Source organism: Triticum aestivum, chromosome 2A (assembly GCF_018294505.1).
Source record: "Triticum aestivum cultivar Chinese Spring chromosome 2A, IWGSC CS RefSeq v2.1, whole genome shotgun sequence".
Taxonomy (NCBI): domain Eukaryota; kingdom Viridiplantae; phylum Streptophyta; class Magnoliopsida; order Poales; family Poaceae; genus Triticum; species Triticum aestivum.
The window spans coordinates 719,293,504-719,315,487 of record NC_057797.1 but is presented as its reverse complement, the minus strand read 5'-3'; the positions used below and the strand labels follow the sequence as shown (position 1 = coordinate 719,315,487).

Below are 21,984 nucleotides of genomic sequence, written 5' to 3'. Positions count from 1 at the left end.
AAATTCTGCATATGCCGATTTGCAAGGCCAACATAGGAAGGAATCGCCCCATATAAAGCACGCCAACAATGTATCTTCACCTTAACAGGTGTTTTCAAGGCCCACAAAGCTCTCCAGATAGGGTTGGTCGACGAAGAATTATTAGGCCTTGTCATCCGTAGTTTTCGACCATGCTAATTATTGCATTCAATATAATAAGCAGACTTGACCGTAAAAATTCGATTCTTATTATAGTGCCATGACACAAAATCCTCCATCATCACAATGGCCAGCGGGATTTCAGAATTCTTTCCACGTCAATGGCCCAAAATAGTTCTCTACCCAATGCTTCATCCTATACACGGTTTTCATCATCAATTAGTTCAGCAACCTTTGTAATTACTATATTTCCTCTCCTTGTCATTAATTACCTTCCTAGTTGGCCTCCTAGGAATCCAACAATCATTCCAAATATCAATTTTATTACCATCTCACACCCTCCAAATATGTCATCTTTTAAAAGTTCGAATTCCTGCCCAAATGCTTTGCCAAGTGTATAGGAGCTTCCCTTTTTCAGTTCACAATTTAATAGAACACCTGAGGGAAAATACTTAGCACGAAGAACTTGGGCGCATAAAGAATTTGGCGCACAAAGCAACCTCCAACATTGTTTTTACAAGATAGCAAGATTGAAACTCTCCAAATCCTTGAAACTCATACCTCCTTGTTTCTTTGGGATACACATTTTCCACCATGCAAACCAGTGCATATGCTTCTGTTGGTCAACATATCCCCACTAGAATTGGGACATTGCAGAGATTATCCCTTTACAAATCCGTTGGAAAACCTGCAAACTGACATGACATATGTTGGTATAGCTTGAATGATGGATTTCAATAATGTTTCCTTTTCGCCAAAAGATAGCATTTTTTCCTTCCAACTGTAGAGAAGTATGCAAACTCTATCAATAAGATACTGAAATTGTTTGAAAGGGGGTATTATTTTCTTAGTTCTCTATCAACTTGACAACTTGTAGGCTTTGATAAAACAGTCCACTTGTGAGCCGTCAGACCCCGTTTTGTCCCTTCTACTGAAAACAAGGGTTTGGCTGATTTTCTGAAACAAAATATACACTTATTTGTTACTATTAATTTGAACTGGATCACGCCAACAATTTTGAAACGGAGGAAGTACTATTTTATTCTAGCTGAGACATCAATAATAACAACGTTCCCGGTATGGGCCCCTCATAGAAGAGATTAAGGAGCTTCTTGACTCTCGGGATGAATTTCGTTTGTGTTGGGCTAGGCATTGCGCAAATCGCGCAGCACATAATCTAGCTAGGGATGGTTGCCTTAATAAGTTGTGCAAGATCTGGTTTTCAATTCCCCCCTCTTGTATTCATGACATTGTTGTGGGTGAAGCCGCTTAGTTAATAAATTGGCAGCGATGTTCCCCTAAAAAAACGCCGGGTGACAAGAAACTCACTTTCCCTGGTCGTCCTAGATACCTTTTGTGCGCCACAAAATAATACTTGAATCTTTGCCAAGAAGTGAAGAAACCAGGCACATCAAAACTATAATTTCTTCAAATTACATTATCTGTGTTACTAGTGGAGAAAACTGTTGACAAATCTTCATATAGTGCCAACGCTGATTTTTTAATTACCTGAAAGATTCTTGAAATGTATTTCCTAGTCACTCTTGACTTCTCTTTCGAAGTGAATCACTCTTGATTTCTACTGCGGGACTATATATCATTATCTCTTTCCTTAGGTCCATGAATTACCCCACTAATATGTATAACAAATTTGCCTGCTTATTTTATCCCGGTCGTAGAACTTAGAATGACACAATCCCTTGTCAAAATGCATCCTTCTAGACACCTCTAATTTGAACATACCAAAGATCGAAAATGGTGTCCTGGACAAAAATTGTAGGATGCTCCAAATTCATCTTTCAGTATGAACTATGACTAAGGAGAAGCATTAACATTGACACCCACAAACTCTGTGAGGTATGCACATCAATCCTTTAGACACAGTTCATCAATCTGTCATTACACATCCCGTGTTTGATTCATGCTGCACGAGACGAGGTCATGGTACCTGTTTGATACATCTTTGTCATTTCTAGTTCTCATATTTGAATATCGTAATCTACTGCTATAGAGACACAGCCTGTGAGTTTCTCGTTTATGAGAAGTAAGTGACAACTTACCCCCTGATGTACCTTTCCGTCTAGCTAGGCCTTGCAAACTAACCTAAATAATTTCATCTGCCAAGTACAGCCTCATTTCTTGCACGTAGATAGACTCCGGACTAAATAAATTTCCACAGGAGGAGCCCCCACCAGGAAAATCAAGATCGTCTACAACACATCCTTCCCCCACTCAACGCCACCACAGCGAGCCGACGGGCAAAGTCCACACGATGTCAACGACAGGCAGGGAGTTCCTACTTGTGGATGGTGTCCTGATGCATTCATGTATGTAGTCCATATGAAAATATGTTGGAAAATTAGGCAAATTCATGGTTAGTTCTATTAAATAATTTATGACTAGAATGGTAATTAGCATGCGAAGCTCTAGCATACTGGATTGTCGAAACAACAACATCGCTCATGCAACAACTATCATAATTAGAGACAAGATCAGATCACGGTACACGTACTAATTGTCCGTAGATGAAGTTGCCATGACTGTTGCAGGAGCGACGATGTTGTTGACGTCGATGTTGGTGGTGACAACTTGTCCCGTGTTCACGAACTTCCGCAATCGCGTGGAGCGCTTCCCGAAAACCTTATTCACCATCTCCCGGTGTAGGATCAAAAGGGTGAGAGATTTCGAAGACCTGCTCTCCCGTTGCCGGCGATCGGGTGGAGTAGACTACGGTGATGGCGCAAGTAGAGAGAGGAGGCAAAACCCTAACTCGATTTCTGTGTGTCTTTGGGCATGGCCGGTAGCAGTATATATAATATATAGGACCAGAGGCAGTATCGTGCGGTGATCACGATCACAAACCTACTTTGGATTCTATGTTGTATACTTACCAAACAAGAAATAATTAACTTGTCACCAATACATCAAAAAATAAAACTGTAAAAGAAAGTTGCACCTATGCAAGGCAATGGACCGGTTTTCGGCAGACCATTCACGCATAGGTCGCATGTGTGCCCCGCCCCTGTCCGGCTAGGCAAGTGAGGGCGCTTGTGGTCTTCTATTTCTCTCCTCAACACCCCACATAAAGTGGCGAAGAGAACCCACTATATATACAGGTCTCACACCTCCTCAACTTTCGGGACGAGATTAAACATTAGAGTCACCACTTGTTATTTTACACATGGACCACTTTGAGATTTTAAAAATTGTTAATGGGCCATGCCCATTCAATTCCAATATATTACTAGCATTGACTTGTAAAATAATGACCCGAAAGATTATCCCACAAGTACATGCTTCCTATGCACTTTTAACTGCGGGACTAAAACTATTAGATCATGATAAGTGACATACGTGTGGCACGGACACATGATAATTTCGAACGTTTTTTATGCTAAGTTTAGTAATGCGAGGATGGCAACTTTAGTTGTGAAGCATGCCAATTTCCTTTTCGGATTCAGTCTTTTTTTGTTGTTTTTCTTTTCAAATTGCAACTTTAACTGTAAAAATGTTAGGTCCAGATTATTTCATACCATACGTGTGGAACTTATCATTTGGGAAACTATTTTCACGCTTTCCGAGATTCAAGTTTGACCGTAAATTTAACCAACGAGACGGACTGCGGCGGGAACAAGAATTATACCACGGAATTATAGTATATTTTTTGTTCCCGACGCAGTCGGTCTCGTTGGTTAAATTTACGGTCAAACTTGGATCTCGAAAAACACGGGCGCACTACATTGTGAAATGGAGGGAGTAGCATCATGACAAATCCTTTCAGTCCATCTCATCCCTGTCGCAACACTCACAAACCCTGACTAAATACGTCCTAGCAGCTTCTTAATGACAAAATGCAAACACTACCAAAGCTCGAAAAGGACGGGCGGTGACGGGTCAGGAATCGCCGGTACACTCCAGACCATCCTTCAGTAGGAGCTACGGCTAAGGAGGAGCATCAACATCGGCGACCAACCACCCAATCTCCTCTCTGAGGTGGTACGCACATCAGCCTTTCAGACACATTTCACCAATCGGTCATTATTTACACGCCCGACGTCTCATTCCGCACGAGACCATCACGGCATCCGGTTGATAGTACATCTCTGTCACCCATTTCTCGTCCCGATGTTTGCTTCTAAGCTCATCCTTGACGTACTGTGTGTGTTCTCGTCCTAGGAAGGGCGTCCGTGGGCGGCAGCAAGCAGCCAGCAGGGTGCGATCGATATGGCGTCCAACTACAAGATGAAAGGGTTCTTCAAGGGCTTCAAGATCATCTCCCAGATCTTCGGTGAGCGCGTGTAACTAACTAGGACTAGCTAGTGTGGGGGTTTCTGAATTTGATCGTGCAGAACAAGGACAGACAGGCGTGATCTGAATTTGTTCTTGCAGCGGCCAAGGAGCAGGAGATGGTGATCGGCCGGCCGACGGACGTGAAGCACGTCGCGCACATCGGCTGGAGCAGCTCCACGCCGGGGACGCTCACGGGGAATGCTTCTCCAAGCTGGGTAACCATTTCAGTGCGACCGTACACGCAAATTCTGGTTCCATCTGCCTGCCTGATCACCTTTACTTCCCAGATGAATGTCATCGAGGGGTCGTCTGACTTCTCGTCCTTGGGCTACTTCGCGCCGTCCGCAGGGATGTCCTGGACTTCTCAAGGTATGTTCAAACGTGCAACGCCGCTGTTTTCGTATGGAGTGAGAGCAGTTTTGTGTCTCTTGTCTCGGCATAATTCTCTATTTGGTCTGGCGGCTTCTTGTGATTGTGCCTTGTTTTGGGAAGATTATGATTCATCATCTGAGACTTTGAGTGTACATGTGCAAACATGGCAACCTGCACTATTTTTATGCTGGGCACGAGGCCACGTTCAACAAATTTTATTGGCTTGATCTTGATCTGGTATCCCGAAGCTGCGCCCGGAACACATGTTAGTAAACAATTCGCATGCTAGTGAGCTCTCAACCACCACCCAGTCCACAAGCGTGTTTTGCAGACATTTTGATAAAACTAGCATTTTATTGAAAATTATTAGTACCGATAAAACCAAAGTTACCTTTATCCCTTTTTAAAACTTGAAGGCAAGAGTTTCCCGGTTAATGTGGAAAACCAGGCTAAAACTATAACAGCAACCATCCACACCGACCGTCATAGAACATGACAACCCATGGGGAACCACCAGCTTGGCTTACAACAGAAACCTCACTCAACCTTCTAGGTGCATGCAAGTGTCACCTTCATCGCTCCTCCACAAACTAGTGGTTCCAACTTCGTTTCAAATGGCCATCGACCATATGTGTGATAGTCCACTTAAGCGCTACCTTTGTCTTCACATTCCAGAATTAAGGGATCACACAAATCATGTTCAAACTATAAAATTGTAGAATTGTTTGGTCAATCTACCGATAAGTTACGTATTTGACAACAACATGCTAGGATACATGTACAACTGCCTACAAATGGCAAACATTGTCTGCATTACACGGTTTTCGCATTTTTAGGACATGAGCTTCTTCAGTGATCAGACGTATACATTAGGAAAGGGTGCATTTTTGGTCTCTCAACTACTAGCGAAATCAAATTTTGACCCCTAACTCTATTACTAGAAATCCTTGGTCACAAAAGTGTCAAACACATCTAGGTTCGGTCCTTTGCCCAATCAAAAGGGTTTCAACAATGCCTAGCAGTGGCACATGATAGCTCAGTCAATACAATTTTTTTTAACAAAAATAAGAAAAGTAGGAACGACGGATGGAGGGCATTAAATTAAATATTTTACTTTTTAGTTCAAAACTCGACAAATTTAGATAAAAACAAGAATACATATTTTTTAATAGAAATTTAGAAGAAAAATATGGATTTTCTTCAGGAAAGTAGATTTTGTTAAGATTTACAAAAATAATAAATACTTTTTTATAGGAAAACTAGTTTCAACTTTAGAAGCAAAAATCAGGAATATTACCAAAAAAGGCCTTAAAATATGTGGAGCCCAAAACACAAAGAAGCGAATTTTATTAAAAAACTTTTGAATCTTATTTATCCATGGGTTTCCAAAATCTTTTCCATTGTAATAGACTTTATAAACCCTTACAATCTTTAGTTACTTAATCGAAATGCTTTCGTTTTTCCTTACTTTTGCTATATTTTATTTTCCTATTATTTATGATTGATTTTCCAACCCTCGATGCTAACTAGGTCGCCACTAGTGGCGATTCTACTAGGGGGGCTTCGATAGGCTTAAGCCCGCCCTCCAAAAATCCTATTTTAACTAAATATACCACTTGAAAATTATATTGAGGTGTTTTACATGCACCAATTGCAATGCACTTGTTAATTAGATTAAAAACTTATGTTTTGAGCCTGCCCTCCATTGTCATGCTAGATTTGCCACTGGTTAGCACATGTATGAAACCACCGCATCATCAAAGACGCTTTTGGTGAAGTAAGGGACTAGATCTAGACGTTTTGACACTTGAGGGGCCAAAAATTCATGCTTTTAAAATGGAACTAAAATTATTATTATGTAGAAATTGGAAAAAATGGATTTTTCAGTTGTTTTCTTGTCACCGATGAGCGTATAAAACAACTATATGTGACTCTTGGGCAGACTTCGAGCAGCAGCACCAACTCCCACGGGACATGTTGCCTCTCGGGATAGCTTCAGAGATCACCGGGGAAGACGTAGCGGCAGCTCCACGCCCTGATGTTCCACGCCCGCCACCGAGAAAGACAAGGCGAAAGAAGAAAACAACGGTTGGCTCTCTAGTAGATTCGTCAATGCCAAATGATTCATCTACATCAGTCTCGAAGGCAGCAACAGCCGTTACCGATACCATTGACACCAGTGGCGTGATGCAGTGACAGGCAAGGCTGCAAAGTGTGTTTGTAAGTGTGGGTGTGCGGTTCTAAAAAACTGAGAATTGTAAATGTATTGATTTCATAGGTAGCTGAATACAATGGATTGTTCTAAAAGCGTGCATTTCTTTTTTTCTCTTACTAAATGATGAAGTACAATCAAACAAGTTGGGATAGCAATGAATATCAAAATATCCTAATAAGATCTAAAGTTTCAACAGGGTCTTTTGATGTCTCCATTTCTAGTTGGATCTGCTTGCATCTCAATATTTCTTGAACCTTCTGATGAAACCCCATAATGAACCAACGAAAATAGGTCAGAAGTTAAAACACGATGACCTAGGACACAATTTTTACAAGGATATGTAATTTTATATCTTTCACCGAAAACTATACAAGAAAAGAGAGAACCAATGATCAAAGCAAACTCGGCATCATAGTTGTCGCTACCGTCACCATGAAGCTTAGGCCTCAATCTGCGTTGTCGGAAAGCCGTTAACCCACCTGGCCGAAATACAATAGTCTCCTCTCCACGGCAGCCATAACATGACGAGATAGAGTTGTGAGACTCTAATTTCTTGTTATGTATCTCTACCGCCAAGGCATAGCCGCTAGCCCACACAAGACATATAAACCTCATAGAGATCCACACTTACCCGTGTTCTCCTAGTGTTGATAAATAGATCACCAAAGACTAGTATGGCAAAAATCGCGTCCTTTGCCCTGCTCCAACCAGGTTTGTTGTTTGCCTCACTTTCTCTCTATGGAAGCTTTTAAAAAAACACAACAGACGCATTGTAGGCAATCAACATCTGAAATCCTGGCAATCATCAAGAACAAAGCTACTCTTGGGGTGACAATGGTTAGTGTTGGTCTCGGAGGAGGAGATGATGTTGTACCTTATTTTCTCTCCTAGTAGTGTGGCTTTTCTAAACATCCTTGTATAGCTACATTTATAACTATGTTCCTTTCCTGTGTTTTGTGTAATTTGTGGATTGATTTCTTCTCAATTTTTCTTTGGCAAAATGAATGGCTCGATGAAGTTATTTCATTTTTTTAAATGGTGAAGTTATTTTGTAACCTTTCTTTGCACTGCGAGGAAATAAAGATCCAGTCTAGCCCGGCTCGTTTGAGTGACCCTCATATTAGGTTTTTTTTTGAGGGGCCCCTAGAGGGAACGACTATGTCTCGCTGTAAGCGAGACATAATCAGCTCAAGCAGAAGGCGGCGGCCTAAATGAGCCGGCCCAGCTCGCGCGAGGCCACTGCCTCTTTTTTGTTTGTTTGACCTTTTGTTTCTTTTTTTGATTTTTTACTTTTGTTTAGTGTTCCAAAAATTCTAAACATATATATTACAAAATGTACTTTTCGTAATGTTTTGAAAAATGTTAATCATGCACTGAAAAATGTTAAATGTGTATAGAAAAAAATTATAGCGTACATACAAAAAGTGTATACAAAAAATATACAATGTGTGTTAAAAAAGTTGATCATGTATTTAAAATATGTTAATCAAGCATTTGAAAAAAATGCTAAACAAGTATTTGGAAAAATGTTGACTATATATAAAAACTGTTGACCATGTATTAAAAAAATATGATTTTTTTATCATGTATGTGAAAAATTAATCAAGTTTTTTAAATAATGTTGAACAAGTATTTAAAAAATTTAATCAAGCATTTGGAAAATGTGTAGAAAAAAGGTTGATTATGCATTCAAAAAATGTTAATCTTGCAATTTAATAATGTTAAAATGTGCATAGAAAAATATTGATCATGTATTAGAAAATTGTTAATCTTGTATTGAAAACATGTCAATCAAGCATTTGAAATTTTCTAACTGTGTATGGAGAAAACGATGACCATGTATTAAAGAATGTTGAGCGTGTATTCGAAAAAGTGTTCAAAAACATGCATTTAAGAAAAATGTAGATCATGTATTTGAAAAAATTCAATGTGTATCGAAAAATGTTTCATGTGTATACTAAAAATGTATATTGTATACTGAAAAAAGCACGAAACAAAAGAAAAATGAAGAAAACCAAAAAAATAAAGAAAATAATCAAAACAAAGAAACAAAACTGGACGGAAAAAACAAAGAAACCGTTCAAAAAAGCAAACTAAAGTATAATGAAGAAAACCGATGAAAAAACAACGAAATCATAGAATATCAAAGAAAAAATAAAAAATAAATAAAACAGATGAAGAAATAAAGAAAATCAAAGAAAAAAAAAGGAAAAATGAAGAAAATAACCACCAAAGGAAACCAAAGTAAAAACCAAAAACAACCAGCAAAGAAAACCATCAGAAGAAACAAAGGAAAAATAAAAATAAAATGAGAAAAAATACAAGCGAGACGAGCGAACGAGCGAACTCACTCGATCAAACAAACTCAATGAAGGAAAAAAAGACAAAACAGGCCGGCCCGGTAGCTACACTATGGGGTAAAAAGCTTCAACGGTAGTATCTTCTATCTCGCATAACACGAGATGTGATTCTCGCAAAATCACTACTTAAAGAGCACTCTTTAAAAAGTCACTCCCACCTCTCATGTTGCAACAAGTGACGCACTGCATGTGCGACACTTGTCGCAATTTGGGAGTTTTCATTTTCTTATAAGTGCGTTTATTCAAAATGTTTTATCTTTTAAATTGTGCGTCCAAATCTCGAACTATTTTCACCATTGAATTCCTCACGTCGAGATCTACGAGACTAGATCCCATGTTGATAGGGGAGAAGGCCAATTTGGCTCCCGGGCTCAGCTGCACCTGCTTCGATGAAAAAAATCAAAACAAATACTAGAAAAATTCAAAAAAAAATTGTGTGGTAGATAATATGATGCGTGGGGTTCGCTGCAAATTTCAACCCGTTTGGATATTTGAGCAGCTCTCCACAAAAAAGAAAAAATCAGGGTCTGTAAAAAAGTTTATTGTTCACGAACTGTTTTGACCCAATTTGTCTTTTTGCCGAGAGCTGCTCAGATATCCAAATGAGTTGAAATTTGGAGCGGACCTCATGCGTCAAATTATCTACCACACAAAAAATTGGAATTTTTTGAATTTTTCTAGTATTTGTTTTGAATTTGTTTCTGAGCGGGAGCATCTGAGCCTGGGCTCAGATGCGGATTTTCAGGTCTTGACGAAAAAAAATTCTCGAAAAAACCGAATCGAAACCATGTTTTTTCCCTTTCCAAAAGAGGCATGGCCATGCCTCTCGTGGAAGCAAACCCGTGCCTCTTGCGAAAGGAAAAAAATGTGTTTTTTTCGTTTTCAAGAGGCACGGGTGTCCCTCTCGCGGAAGCTACTCCGTGCCTCTCGTGGAACCAAATCCATGCCTCACGGGGAAGTAAAAACAATGTGTTTTTCACACAATTTTTTCAAATTTTATTTTTGGTCCAAAAGATAAGAAAGACCAGTGAAAGCCTAAAGGAACCATCTAAAAAGTTAAAAACGCATGCGAAAAACAATACAGAGGAAGCATCCAAAGCGCGACACGTGACGACGGCTGAAAGCACGCCAAGTGGCATGCTCCCAGCCCATCCCTAGTGACACTTGGGGAGGCTCTCAAAGGAGCGCTCCGTCTCGCGCACCCCTCTTATTAGTTTTTCTTAGGGGTGCCCCTCTTTTTAGATACGATTTTTTAGGTGATTTTTTAGGGGTTTATTTAGGGTTTTTTTAGACAATCTCGCAAAACTTTATTAACCCATCACAATGTTTACAGGAACGAAATGAAGATCTCCCGGCTGGCCTAACCATACATGGCGGCCAACCGCGAGGGAAAGAGAATGTTTCGCTAGATTGTGAGCTTCAAAATTTGAGCTCCTAAATTCATGATCTATATTGCAAGATAAAAAACTAGAAGAATGTTCCAATATCTCCTGCAGGGTTTTTTTTAGGTGATAAGAGAGAGTGAATCGAAAGTGCATCCCTGAAATGGTCAGTCCAGCCCATTCTGGCAACCTAAATTTGGTACCGTCAAGCCCAGCCCAACTCCAGTCGAAACCGGCCCGAGGAACGGAACGCGATCCTCTTCACTTCTTCCGTCCGTCTCGCTCTCCGGCAAAGACGAGGCAACCCGCCGCCACGCCGCCGGTGGCAAAATCATCCATACAACGGCGGCAGGCTGCCGGCTTTTTCGCCCCATCACCGGCGAAGTTGTACCACGTGACTATGTAAGTGGATTTCACTCGTGGCTCTCGCTATCCTCCCCATCTCGTTCTTCACCTCTCCCCACGAGACCTGCCGACCTGTAAATCAGCGACCAACTTGTTAAATTAACGAGAGAATCGAGGTGGTGGCACTAGACATTGCCTCGGAACCGAGAAATTTGGAATTGATTATTGCAAGTTGCGCGTTGGAATTGGATAATGCCAACCGATCCCAAACCCTTGGCGAATTTTCGCCGCTTGCGGCAGCGCAATAGCCCGGTAATAGGGCTACTGGTGTGCCAGTGTGGCGCCGGCTCCTGCCTGCAGCATTTTGGAAAGATCAAGTTGGGCAAGTGGCGATAAATTCAGATTTCTTTTTCGACGAAGCACCAGATTCCATGCAATGGTGGGTTGTTTTATATGTGTGCTTGGTCTGCAGTTCCAACCTGTTGTAAGTTCCTTGTCTCTTTCGGACACGGTGATGCCGATGCTGATGCCGATGCTTTGGCTGCCTATGATGATGGTGGTGGTGATGCCGCCGCTGCGCGTTCGCTGGATCTGTCTTGTTTCTGGTTTGCCCTCTGGAGTATGATATGTTCCCCTGGAATATGGGTTAGGCCTCTTGCCGACTTGACCAACAGCATATGCGATTTAGGTGCACCTTTCGCCTTTGATGAATGGTGAGTAGGAGACTGACTTCGAGGGGAAAAAAATGTTTTCAGCTCAGCGCTGCCACTATTTCTTCTTTTATATCTTCCTCAATGTCAAATTACCATAAATGGTACTTTTGGTGGTTAGAAGGCTTTTGATTCAGAAGTTGATGTCTCATACAGGTCATTCTCCTCTGTTCTCCCCAAACCAACCTTGACTGCCAATAATGCAACCAAAGGCCTTTCAAAAAAAAAAAATGCAACGCTGAACTTCTCGTTGTTATTAGCTTGATGTTTTCAACCTTGAAATGCTTGAACAACATCTGGAGTTTAAAGAAATATTTTCTTCTGCCTTTGCGCATCTTGCTGACTTAACTAGCAGCACATGGATTTAGGTGCACCTTTTGCTTTTAATGAGTGGTGATTAGGGGCATTGTCAAAAGGTCTTGTTTTATGCTCACAGTATCCCCAAATGTCAAATTACTGTAAATGGTACTCACTTGGTTGTTACAAGGATTACTTCAGAAGTTGTTGGTCATACGGCTCTGCTCTGTGCTCCCCAGACCAACCTTGATTGATAACGATGCGGCACCCAACTGCTCAATGTTCTTACATAGATGTTTTCAGCCTTGAAAAACATTTTGAATAACATCTAGAGTTTTTATAAAAGATGGTCCTTCTGTGTTTTGCCCATCTTGTCCATTTTACCCTCGATATCTTCAAAAGTACCACCAGATTCAGACTGTTGCACTTTTTCTATACATTCCAACCAATCCCTTTCATGGATGTCTTAGAAGTGGATCCAGTATCCTAAGAACTTTCCAACTAAATCTTATCTTACGATCTACATTCTATAATATCCAGGTTGTCATCGAAAAGTTCAGCATATATAAAAGATGAGTTAAGGATAACAGTCAGACCTGCAAGTGGGCATTTTCAGACTTATCCGCTGTATTCTATGGAAAGAGAATTTCCTGGCAGCGCTGAAGATTGTGTCATATGGAACAGAAGAAATGTAGGTTCACTAAATAACATAAATGTGACTTTTCCTGCCAGAATTTGATGAATGAGTATCACATACCTGCGACAATCCTGTCCTTTAAATTGCTAATCCTTTGTACTATTTTGGAGGAATCCGAGGAATGTGCTTATAGGTGTCTAGTATTGAAGGTCCACTGGATGCTAACTGCCTCCTTGTGATGGCATATGGAAATTTCTTACTTTGTTAGAGAAATGGGTTGCTAGTTGCAACCTCCGTAAAGACTGCTGTATCATGTAAATATACTACTGACTGAACTTATTCCTAGCAGACTAATAAAGAACTTGTTTTGATTTGGTAGGTTTTGATACTTATAGAAACTCAGAGATACCCCTTCTGCTTACTCTGATTAATTAAGCAGGCCTCTGGTACTTTCTAGTGAGTAGCGATTAGAGAAAGATTAGCCTTTGTGTCAGAAGAGTATTGCAGCTTGCCTGTCAGTTCTACTTCTACCTACTGGTCACATCATTGACGTGTGCGTATAGGCTTAACGGAATCTTTTGACCATGTGATTGTCAAACTCAGATTTCAAACTGAATGAGCCAGCTCACTAATCATTATATCATGAAAGATTGAGAATTACATAATCCGTATTTCACTTGATGCTATTGCTAACCTGATATCTTCTACTAATTTCAAGGTAAATGTCTTCATTTCGGCAAAATGTTGACAGCATAAAAATCTGACCGAAGCTTTCTGCTGAGGTAAGATACGTTTTACATTCAAGTTTTCAACTTGGATGCCACTGATGAATCGCACTGAGGTTTTAACTCAACTTGAAATTTGAAATGTTTCGGTACACATACAATGTACCGAAGCAATATACAAAGTTTTCCTCACTGTCATGCACTTGAATATTTCTCACTTCTTGTTTATTATTTCTCGATAGTTGAATGCCTGTTTTTATTAGTTAATGGCATGATTGGACAGCTCGACGGCATGATGGAAGTAGTGTTCTCAGCTGACACAGTCCACAAGAGAGTGATGTACGAACTATATATATATATATATATATATATATATATATATATATATATATATTGTATATATAACTGAACCGGCGTTCTTACAGTACATGAACAGTAATCAACCTAGGTAATCTATCAACATGGAGAGAGGGACTAAGCAAAGCCCTTTCTTTCTCAGATCATTGAACTCATGCAGCTGCTTCTCGTTGCTATTTCCACCGCTGATCACTTCTGGAACCGCACCAGTCGCCTGCTTCCTTGAGCTCGCATCGAGGAAATACTTGGCCTGCAGTATTTCAGGAACACACAATTGTAAGAAAAAGCTTATACTATAATATCTAAACAACCTCTGAAGGAAGCTAGAAAGAGATGATAGTGATTGCTTCTCGAACATACCAGCTGGGCGGTGTTCATGTCCTTTGCATCCATGGTTAGAATTGACTTCATGAGCATATCATGCATGCTGGTTACCTGTACAACAATAATCATAATCATGTTAGAACCTAGAATAAAGGCTAAATATGTACTGCTGTTCATCAAGCTATCTATGACTAACTAGAGAAAGTTAATTTTTCTTCCTTTACTAACCTTAGGGCGAGCGGCGGAAGAACAGGCAGTGTCCTGCAGAGAATCATCCTCATCGTCTTCATCCATGAGGTCCGACGTGAGGAAGGAGTCGGTGTCGGAGCCATCACCCAAGGAATCAAATGAGGAAGAGAAGCCAGAGGAGAAATCACTGTCAGAGGCCTCTCCTCCTTGGTGACCCATCTCCTGTTTGTTGTCTGTTGATGCCACGAAGTTTGCAAAGTGCATAGCACAGCTGCTCTCGCCGGCCGACATGGCCGCCGCCGCCGGCTGGCTGATGCAAGAAGATTGTGGCGATGTTGTGTTCTCCATGTGTATGAGAAACTGCAAGCAGAAGCAGGCTAGCAGCAGTGATAAAGCTTCTAGGTGGGTGTTGTGTTCTGGATGGAATGCAGGGTACGGCTCGTGCTGACCGTATATATAGCTCCGGCTCCGGCTCCAGCGAGTGGATATGAATGGAAGTACATGAGCGTGAACTGTCTGTCAGACACTGGCGCCCGTTTTAAAAATTGAGAATGGATGAATCTTATCGTTGTAATGGTCTCTTGATCGAGAATAATTCCGTGATCGATCATTGTGACCGATCAATCGATCGCCATCATGCATATTCTTTGGTGATTGGGACCCAAGCAGCAGCAGCAGCAGAAGCAGTTGGGATGCATAGCCGGCTGGTGATACATGGAGAGCTACACTCCACCTACTGTAAGCCTCTCTTGCCAATCACAATGTGGTACGCTGATAGCTATCCAGTTTTCTGCTCTTTTCTAACTGCAGCTTTGTTTAACTAACATATGTTGGAGATTGCAGTATTGGTTCTACTAGTACTATCTCTCCATTTGTGCCACGTTTCTCTTATTTGAATGGGTTGATAGAGCTGCTGTACTGGTGGTAACTGCTTTGGATCCGGAGCTCAAGGGGTTACATATTCTAAAAAATGAAATCAAAAGTGCATGCACATGTTCTAAAAGAATGTCCCACATGTATATGTGGGAGAACACTGTGAATCTACAAAGTTTTCTGAAAAGATACACATTCATTTGTGAGTAGGAAAAAGAATGTGTGGTTCAACATTACCTCCCTTTCAGTTTATAAGGGACACGTGTATTTCTAGATTATCAATATGATGAATGAATATGCATTGTACGCTACAAAAAGCAATACTCCCTCTATTTCTAAATGCAAGTTTTTTTTAGATATTTCAATATGGACTACATACGAATATATATAGACATACTTTCGAGTGCAGATTCACTCATTTTGCTCCGTATGTAGTCCGTACTGGAATCTCTAAAAAAGACTTATATTTAGAAACCGAGGGAGTACCATTGAATTACTGCTCAAAAAGGTTTTTCTAATGGTATATATACTTTTGGTGGCATGTAACTTATACTATTTCGTTTGGTTAAATTAGTGATCTAGAAATACGGGCATGCCTATATAACAAACCGAAATTAAGAGAGGGGGTATCTAACAGGAACACTACTATTTGCTCTTATGGATAATGACATTCCTCTTTTCTTCGCAGCCAGCCTATGCATGCTTTTTCCATCAAAATTTGCAGATTCATGGATCTTTTGGCATTTTTAAAAAACCAGAACGTTCAAGTAATGATAGGCTCGTTGTGGCTCAGGAATAAAAAAGACCTGCGCTCCCGCACGAACCACTACTGAGCTTTCGCCGGGGATGGACTTTTCGAGCAGTAATGGCGAAAAGGTGCAGCGGGGGAGGAGATACGCTACAGTTCATCGTGATCATGGTGGCGCAGACGTGTGCTGGCCACCATGGACCAATGGCCGCGGGCCACGTCACGGGATTCATGGAGTCGTCGCCGTCGTCGTGGCCGTGGCAGCTAATCTGATCGTGGTGATCCCGTGGCGATCGCGGTTACGCCGAGGATCTGCAACCCCGATTATTTACGCGCGCACAAGGATCCGATCGGTCGGTCGCCGGCCCGGAGCGGAGCGACCGTCCGCGTGCATGCCGACCGTATCCTGGGAAACCGTAGTTTAGTTGTCTCGTGGGGATTAACTCAACTCAAATGAGCACGCTTATTTTTCAAATAACGCCATAGCTTAGGCTTTGCCTATGGGGGTGCCCGACCACCTATGTCAATTAGAGTACTTTCTCCGGTCCTTTTTAGTTCTCATATAAGATTTGTTTGAAGTCAAGCCTCGTAAAGTTTGATCAACTTTATGGAAAAAAAATACCAACATTCACAACGTGAAATCAATACTAGCAGATGCGTCATGATTTAAAGTTTCATACCGTATAACTTTAACATGGTAGATGTTGATATTTTTTCATATAAATATGGTCAAACTTTGCGAAGTTTGACTTCAGACAAATTCTTATATGCAGAGTAAAAAGGACCGGAGGGGGTAGTTCACATGCGTGCACCACCAGCTTGATGGGTTAGCTGCAACTGATTTGCACATGCCTAGTTATATGCATATTGCTAGGAACTTTTTATTATTTTTTCGCAAGTAGACAATTATACTTTTTGAACTAAATTCTTTGGGTCTGCCTGTTGTAGCATACGCCATCATAGTAAAAACCTTCACGTCTTTTTTGAGCAAATTAAACTTTAAACAAGAAAGTTGAGGAAATAGCTTTTCTAGATTTAACTCCGGTAATTCCAGTTTATCTGAAAATGCAGACTAACTCTTGGATTTCTCTGAGTTTTACTATATTTATTTAAGAATGCGGACAGCCTTCCGTAGTTTCAAATTTTTACTACTCCCTCCGATCAATATTAATTATCGCTCAAATGGATGTATATAGACATATTTCAATGCTAGATACATCTGTTTGAGTGACAAGCAATAAGGATCAGAGGGTGTAGATATAGTTAATACTGCAGATTAATTTCTGAAATTCCCCGACTTTTACTATATTTATTAAGAATGCAGACTACCTTCGCGGTTTCAGAGTTTTACTAGATTTATTTAAGAATGCAGATTAACTCCCGGAATCCCCTAGTTTTTACTAGATTTATTTAAGAATATAGACAACTTCCCGTAGTTTCAGATTTTTACTAGATTAACTTCCTGATTTCGGTGAGTTTTAGTATATTTATTTAAGAATATAGACTACCTCTCATAGGTTCAGATTTTTTTACTAGATTTATTTAAGAATGCATATTTGTTTAAAAAATGCAGATTAATTCCTGGAATTCCATGATTTTACTATATTTATTTAAAAATGCAGACCAATTCCTGGAATTCTGTGATGTTTACTTGTTTTATTTAATTATGAACACTACCTTCCGTTGTACTTTCATATTTTTACTAGACTTATTTAAAAATGTAGATTAATTCCTGGAATTCCCTCCCCTAATCAAACTCCTTGAATTCCATGTCTTTTACTACTAAATCAGCAAAAATTAATATGGATCAGAGGGAGTATAACTTTTTAAGAATGCAAACTAACTCTTGGAATTCCTCGATTTTTACTAGATTTATTAAAAAAATGCAAACTACCTTCCGTAGTTTCCAATTTTACTAGATTTATTTAAGAATGCTAATTAACTCCTCGAATTCCTGATTTTTACTAGATTTATTTAAGAATGCAGATTAACTCCCGAAATTCCCCGACCTTTATTATATTTATTTAAGAATGCAGATTAACTCTCGTAGTTTCGGAATTTTACTATATTTATTTTAGAATGCGGATTAGTTCCTGAAATTTCACGATTTTTACTAGATTTATTCATTTATTCAAGAATACATACTACCTCCGTAGTTTTAAATTTTTACCATATTTATTTCAAAAAGCAGAATAACTCTTGGAATTCCCCTAATTTTACTATCTTGTTTAAGAATGTAGGTTAACTCCCATAATTCCTTGATATTTACCAGATTTATTTTAAAATGCATACTATCTTCCGTAGTTTCAGATTTTGACTAGATTTATTTAAGAATGAAGATTAACTCCCACAATTCCTCGATTTTTACTAGATTTATTTTTTTGTAGAATGACCTCACGTAGTTTCAGATTTTTACTAGATTTATATAAAAATGCACATTAACTTCCAGAATTCCTTGATTTTTACTAGATTTATTTAAGAACACAAACTACCTGCCCGTAGTTTTAGATATTTGCTAGATTTATTTAATAATGCAAACTAAATCCCGTGATATCAGATTTTCACTATATTTATTTAAGAATGCGGATTAATCCCAATCTTCCCATTTACAAAGGCAAGATTTGATTGATGTGGTATATAACTATTTGAGTTGTTCGGTGGGAGGATCAAATTCAAAAATTGATGGTAAAGCATGGACAAGGTTATGGAAGCACAAATTACCAGGGGAAGTTAAGGTGTTTGCATGGAGATTAGCTTAAGAGAGCCTTCCAGCGTGGAATGTTGCATATGATGGAAACATGGCATGAGATAGTACATGTGACGTTTGTGGGTGGTTTGAGGACTCATGGTGACACTCATTTCTTGATTGTAGAATGGTAAGGAGTGTTTGGGTTCTTGTGGATGAGGATGTACATGAACAAATTATGGGTTGTAGAAAGCTGAGGGCGAAACAATGACTTTCATGATGGATGAAGTTGGTCGAATCAACAAGGATCCGGTGAGGATGGCCAGCGCTCTCGCGACGTCCGCGCCCCACGTGCGTGCGCCGCCGCCGCCCCCACCTCTGCCGCCCCTGCCGCTTGCCCTCCCTCCGTCCCCATTCAAGCCCACCACCCTCGCCATCCCTGCATCCGGCCCGTCCGCGCCGCGGCACCTCTCCTCCGCGTCGGCATCGGGGCTGGTTCCCGATCCAGATGCGCCGTCGCCGTCGCTGCATCCGGGGCTCTGCCGCTCGTCCCCCGGGATGGTCGCCGGTTTGCCCCCATCGTCCGGCGACTCGGCTCCATCGACTGAAGCCTCTCCGCCCCCGCCTCGTCTTCGATCCATTGTGGTCCGGGAGCCCGCCGCCGGGATTTGTGCTGACGGCCGTTCCGATGTCGCACGGGTCGCTGCTGGAGTGTCGCGGTCTGCCTGCTGCGTGCGGGCTTTCCCGGAGGTTGGTGTTGTTGTTGTTGCTCCGCCCTCCTCTTCACGGACTCGCCCCAATCTGTGGTAATCCGGGACGCAGCCTTGGCTCCGGAGTCAGCCGCAAGCATTTCGCCAAGGAGTGCGAGGAGCCGCTAAAGTGCTGGTGTTGCTACAAAGATTTCCATCTTGCCAGCCAGTGCCCTGGCCCTTCGCCAAAGCTCTCCTCGACGGTGCCTTCCCACGGTCCTTGACTTGGTGTTGGGGATCGCCGTGACGCGCCGACCAGCCATGCTTCTATGCAGCGCTCATACGCCGAGGCTCTCTTAGCGCCACCCCTTGGAGATCGCTTGGCTCATAGTGTGGACGGATGTGTCTTCCCTCTCACTACGGTTGAGCAGGATCTCCTTGCTGCTATGCTCTTGGCTAGGCCGGTGGGCATCGATCCGTGCCCTGATGATCCTATGCTTGATGAAGCAATGGCGCCGCCCCCTCAGGTTTTGCCTGTCATCCTTGGTCCTAGGGACTGCTCCGCTTGGGGCGATGACATGTGGTTCAGCCATGGTGCCTCGTCCGTAGGGAGTGAGGAATATGTTGATCATATGTGCTCGGAGGCTACTCTTCTGTCGCCACACCATGGAGGCTCCTCCTCGTCTTCTGTGGTGCACTCCCTTGTACGTCCGATGCCAAGTCCAGAGGAGCCGCTCGGTTTCAACGCGCCTGATGTTCTAGTTGAGCCTATGGATGAGGTGTGCAATGTTGTTGCGAAGGTGGTGCAAACTAAAGCGGCACCACTATCTCTGGAGGATTTTCTCAGCAAGGTTACTTGTTCGCTCTCACAACCTCTGCTTGGGACCCCAGTGCCTTCGCATGGGGAGAAGAATGGCGGGCGACGGAGCGGGCGTCTAGATAAGAAGAACAAGGCACGCAACATCCCGCCACCCAAGCGTGCAGAGTATAGAATGTTGGAGGCTTTTGATGAGTTGCCGGAGGTCAGCAAAGCAGAGGGGCCAGAGCAAAAGATGTAAGCATACCTGGACATGTACAAAAAATCGCTCTCACCGCAAGTGATCGAGGCGTTGAGCTCTTTGGCGAGGATCGCTGGAAAGTCAAAGTTGGACCAGTCAGGATGTTTGCCACCTGATAATGTTAGCACATGATTCTTTGAGGCCGAGTCAGAAGAGTTTTTCGGTATGGACAGTTTCCCTTCGGCGAGTGGCAGTTATTTTGGTTGCACTTGAGCCTCGCCTAACTGCCTTGGGCTTGGGTGCTTTGGTGTCTGGCTCTGATGATGTCACTTGATGCTGCAGTTGTCTTGTCCCTGTCCCCAAGTTCTAGTGCCTTTTTTCTTGTTTTCTTTTTTTCTTTCTTTTTGGGTTTTCATTCGTTTTTCCCTGATTAGCCGAGAATGTTAGGTTTTCGGGTCCGGTTTTCCTTATAAACTGGACCAACTCTCTTCTTCTCAATGAAATGCAAGAACCCCTGCCCCTTTCGAGGTGTTCTCGAAAAAAAATGATGGATGAAGTTCTATTAGAAAGAAATTATACAAAGATGATCGTAACTTTATGGGCCATTTGTAAGACGAGAAGGGATGTAATGCATGAAAATGTTATTTAGAGTCCATTTGCGGCGTACTGCTTTGTAGAGAGGTTCTTACATGAGCTGGAGTTACTCACCAAACCGCGGAAAGGAGAGGGATCGTTCCTCGTGAAAGGGTTGCCTGGCTCCACCTCAGGGTTAAGTAAAAAAGGTAATGTGGATGGTGCAATTTCACAATTGGAAGGAAAGCTTGCAGCAGTGGCTATTTTCCCCGGGCTATGTAAACTCGGTGATCTTTGACTAACAAAGCTAGGGTGTTTCTCTCAGGAAAAATTGTTGGTAGACCATGGATTTAGAAAATCCCATGAATTAACTTGGGTCACATGTCTGATTTTGGCTACATCATTTGATGTAACTGATTATTCTTTGCCTTGGAATAAAACTGGCTATTGGGCAGCCAAAACTATCGTGACAATACACTTTGACTCGTTTCTATAGTTTGCATGCCTTTGTACTACTTTTATTGCCGTATTTATGTTAATGCACTTTCCAATGATACATAAGCAAGGTATTTCGGGTCCTTCGTAGGGAAGGCATATCATAGATAATTATACTTCTCACTCATATATCATATCTGGTAGGTTGTGGTACTTCATTGCTACAAACATGGGTTATTGTAAAATAATACATGTCATTTGGATACTTCTGTTCAATTCTGAAGTATTTTTATACAATACAAACAGTTGAAGTTAATTTTACGAAAGAAAAAAGGCGGATTATGGGAGTGTGTGACTTGAATATATTATACGCTTGTTGCGTTGTGCTGTGCCACGCCAGTATTGGCGTACGTGGGTGATGCGCATGCGTACGTCGTTGGTTCGTCACATCGGTCGATCTCATCCACAGTAGAGAAGAAAAGAAGGAGAGGCAAGTCAAAGCACGCAGCGCGGCCTAGCTATGAAGCTACCTGCAAGTGAACGAACGAACTCACTCGTGGCTCGCCCGGCGACCGCAGACGTAGAGTTGTATATACACAACGTAGAGTAGGTCGTATATGTATATCTTGTGGCCGATCAGC

The 21,984-nt window shown here is 41.5% G+C and overlaps 2 protein-coding genes and 1 long non-coding RNA gene across 4 annotated transcripts; 2 read left to right on the top strand and 1 right to left on the bottom strand.

The window, feature by feature from the left end:
* The first annotated feature begins 4,182 nt into the window (after positions 1-4,182).
* On the top strand, positions 4,183-7,107 carry LOC123186180 (CRIB domain-containing protein RIC10). 2 transcript variants are annotated; one of them, XM_044597964.1, is made up of 5 exons: positions 4,183-4,233; positions 4,315-4,426; positions 4,528-4,643; positions 4,716-4,797; positions 6,743-7,107. In XM_044597964.1, the coding sequence occupies exons 2-5, from the start codon at positions 4,363-4,365 to the stop codon at positions 6,994-6,996; spliced, it is 516 nt and encodes a 171-aa protein (XP_044453899.1). In that variant the 5' UTR covers positions 4,183-4,233; positions 4,315-4,362; the 3' UTR covers positions 6,997-7,107. The 2 variants fall into 2 exon arrangements, with proteins under 2 accessions (XP_044453899.1, XP_044453900.1); XM_044597965.1 differs by having other exon boundaries at positions 4,208-4,226.
* A 3,907-nt stretch (positions 7,108-11,014) lies between these two features.
* Positions 11,015-15,394, top strand: LOC123186179 (uncharacterized). The gene is made up of 4 exons (XR_006493565.1): positions 11,015-11,159; positions 13,465-13,528; positions 14,386-15,079; positions 15,185-15,394. It is a non-coding gene; the product is annotated as an uncharacterized lncRNA (long non-coding RNA).
* On the bottom strand, positions 13,831-14,689 carry LOC123186178 (vascular-related unknown protein 4). Its single transcript, XM_044597962.1, has 3 exons — positions 14,381-14,689; positions 14,189-14,263; positions 13,831-14,078 (listed from the first exon to the last, which is right to left on the bottom strand). The coding sequence occupies exons 1-3, from the start codon at positions 14,687-14,689 to the stop codon at positions 13,911-13,913; spliced, it is 552 nt and encodes a 183-aa protein (XP_044453897.1). The 3' UTR covers positions 13,831-13,910.
* Positions 15,395-21,984: the final 6,590 nt, after the last annotated feature.

Coding starts and splice junctions, on each gene's coding strand:
- LOC123186180 (XM_044597964.1), top strand. CDS start 4,363: ATGGCGTCCAACTACAAGATGAAAGGGTTCTTCAAGGGCTTCAAGATC. Junction 4,427..4,527: donor GATCATCTCCCAGATCTTCG/GTGAGCGCGTGT, acceptor TTGTTCTTGCAG/CGGCCAAGGAGCAGGAGATG. Junction 4,798..6,742: donor GATGTCCTGGACTTCTCAAG/GTATGTTCAAAC, acceptor ACTCTTGGGCAG/ACTTCGAGCAGCAGCACCAA.
- LOC123186178 (XM_044597962.1), bottom strand. CDS start 14,689: ATGGAGAACACAACATCGCCACAATCTTCTTGCATCAGCCAGCCGGCG. Junction 14,264..14,380: donor CTTCCGCCGCTCGCCCTAAG/GTTAGTAAAGGA, acceptor ATTGTTGTACAG/GTAACCAGCATGCATGATAT. Junction 14,079..14,188: donor ACATGAACACCGCCCAGCTG/GTATGTTCGAGA, acceptor GAAATACTGCAG/GCCAAGTATTTCCTCGATGC.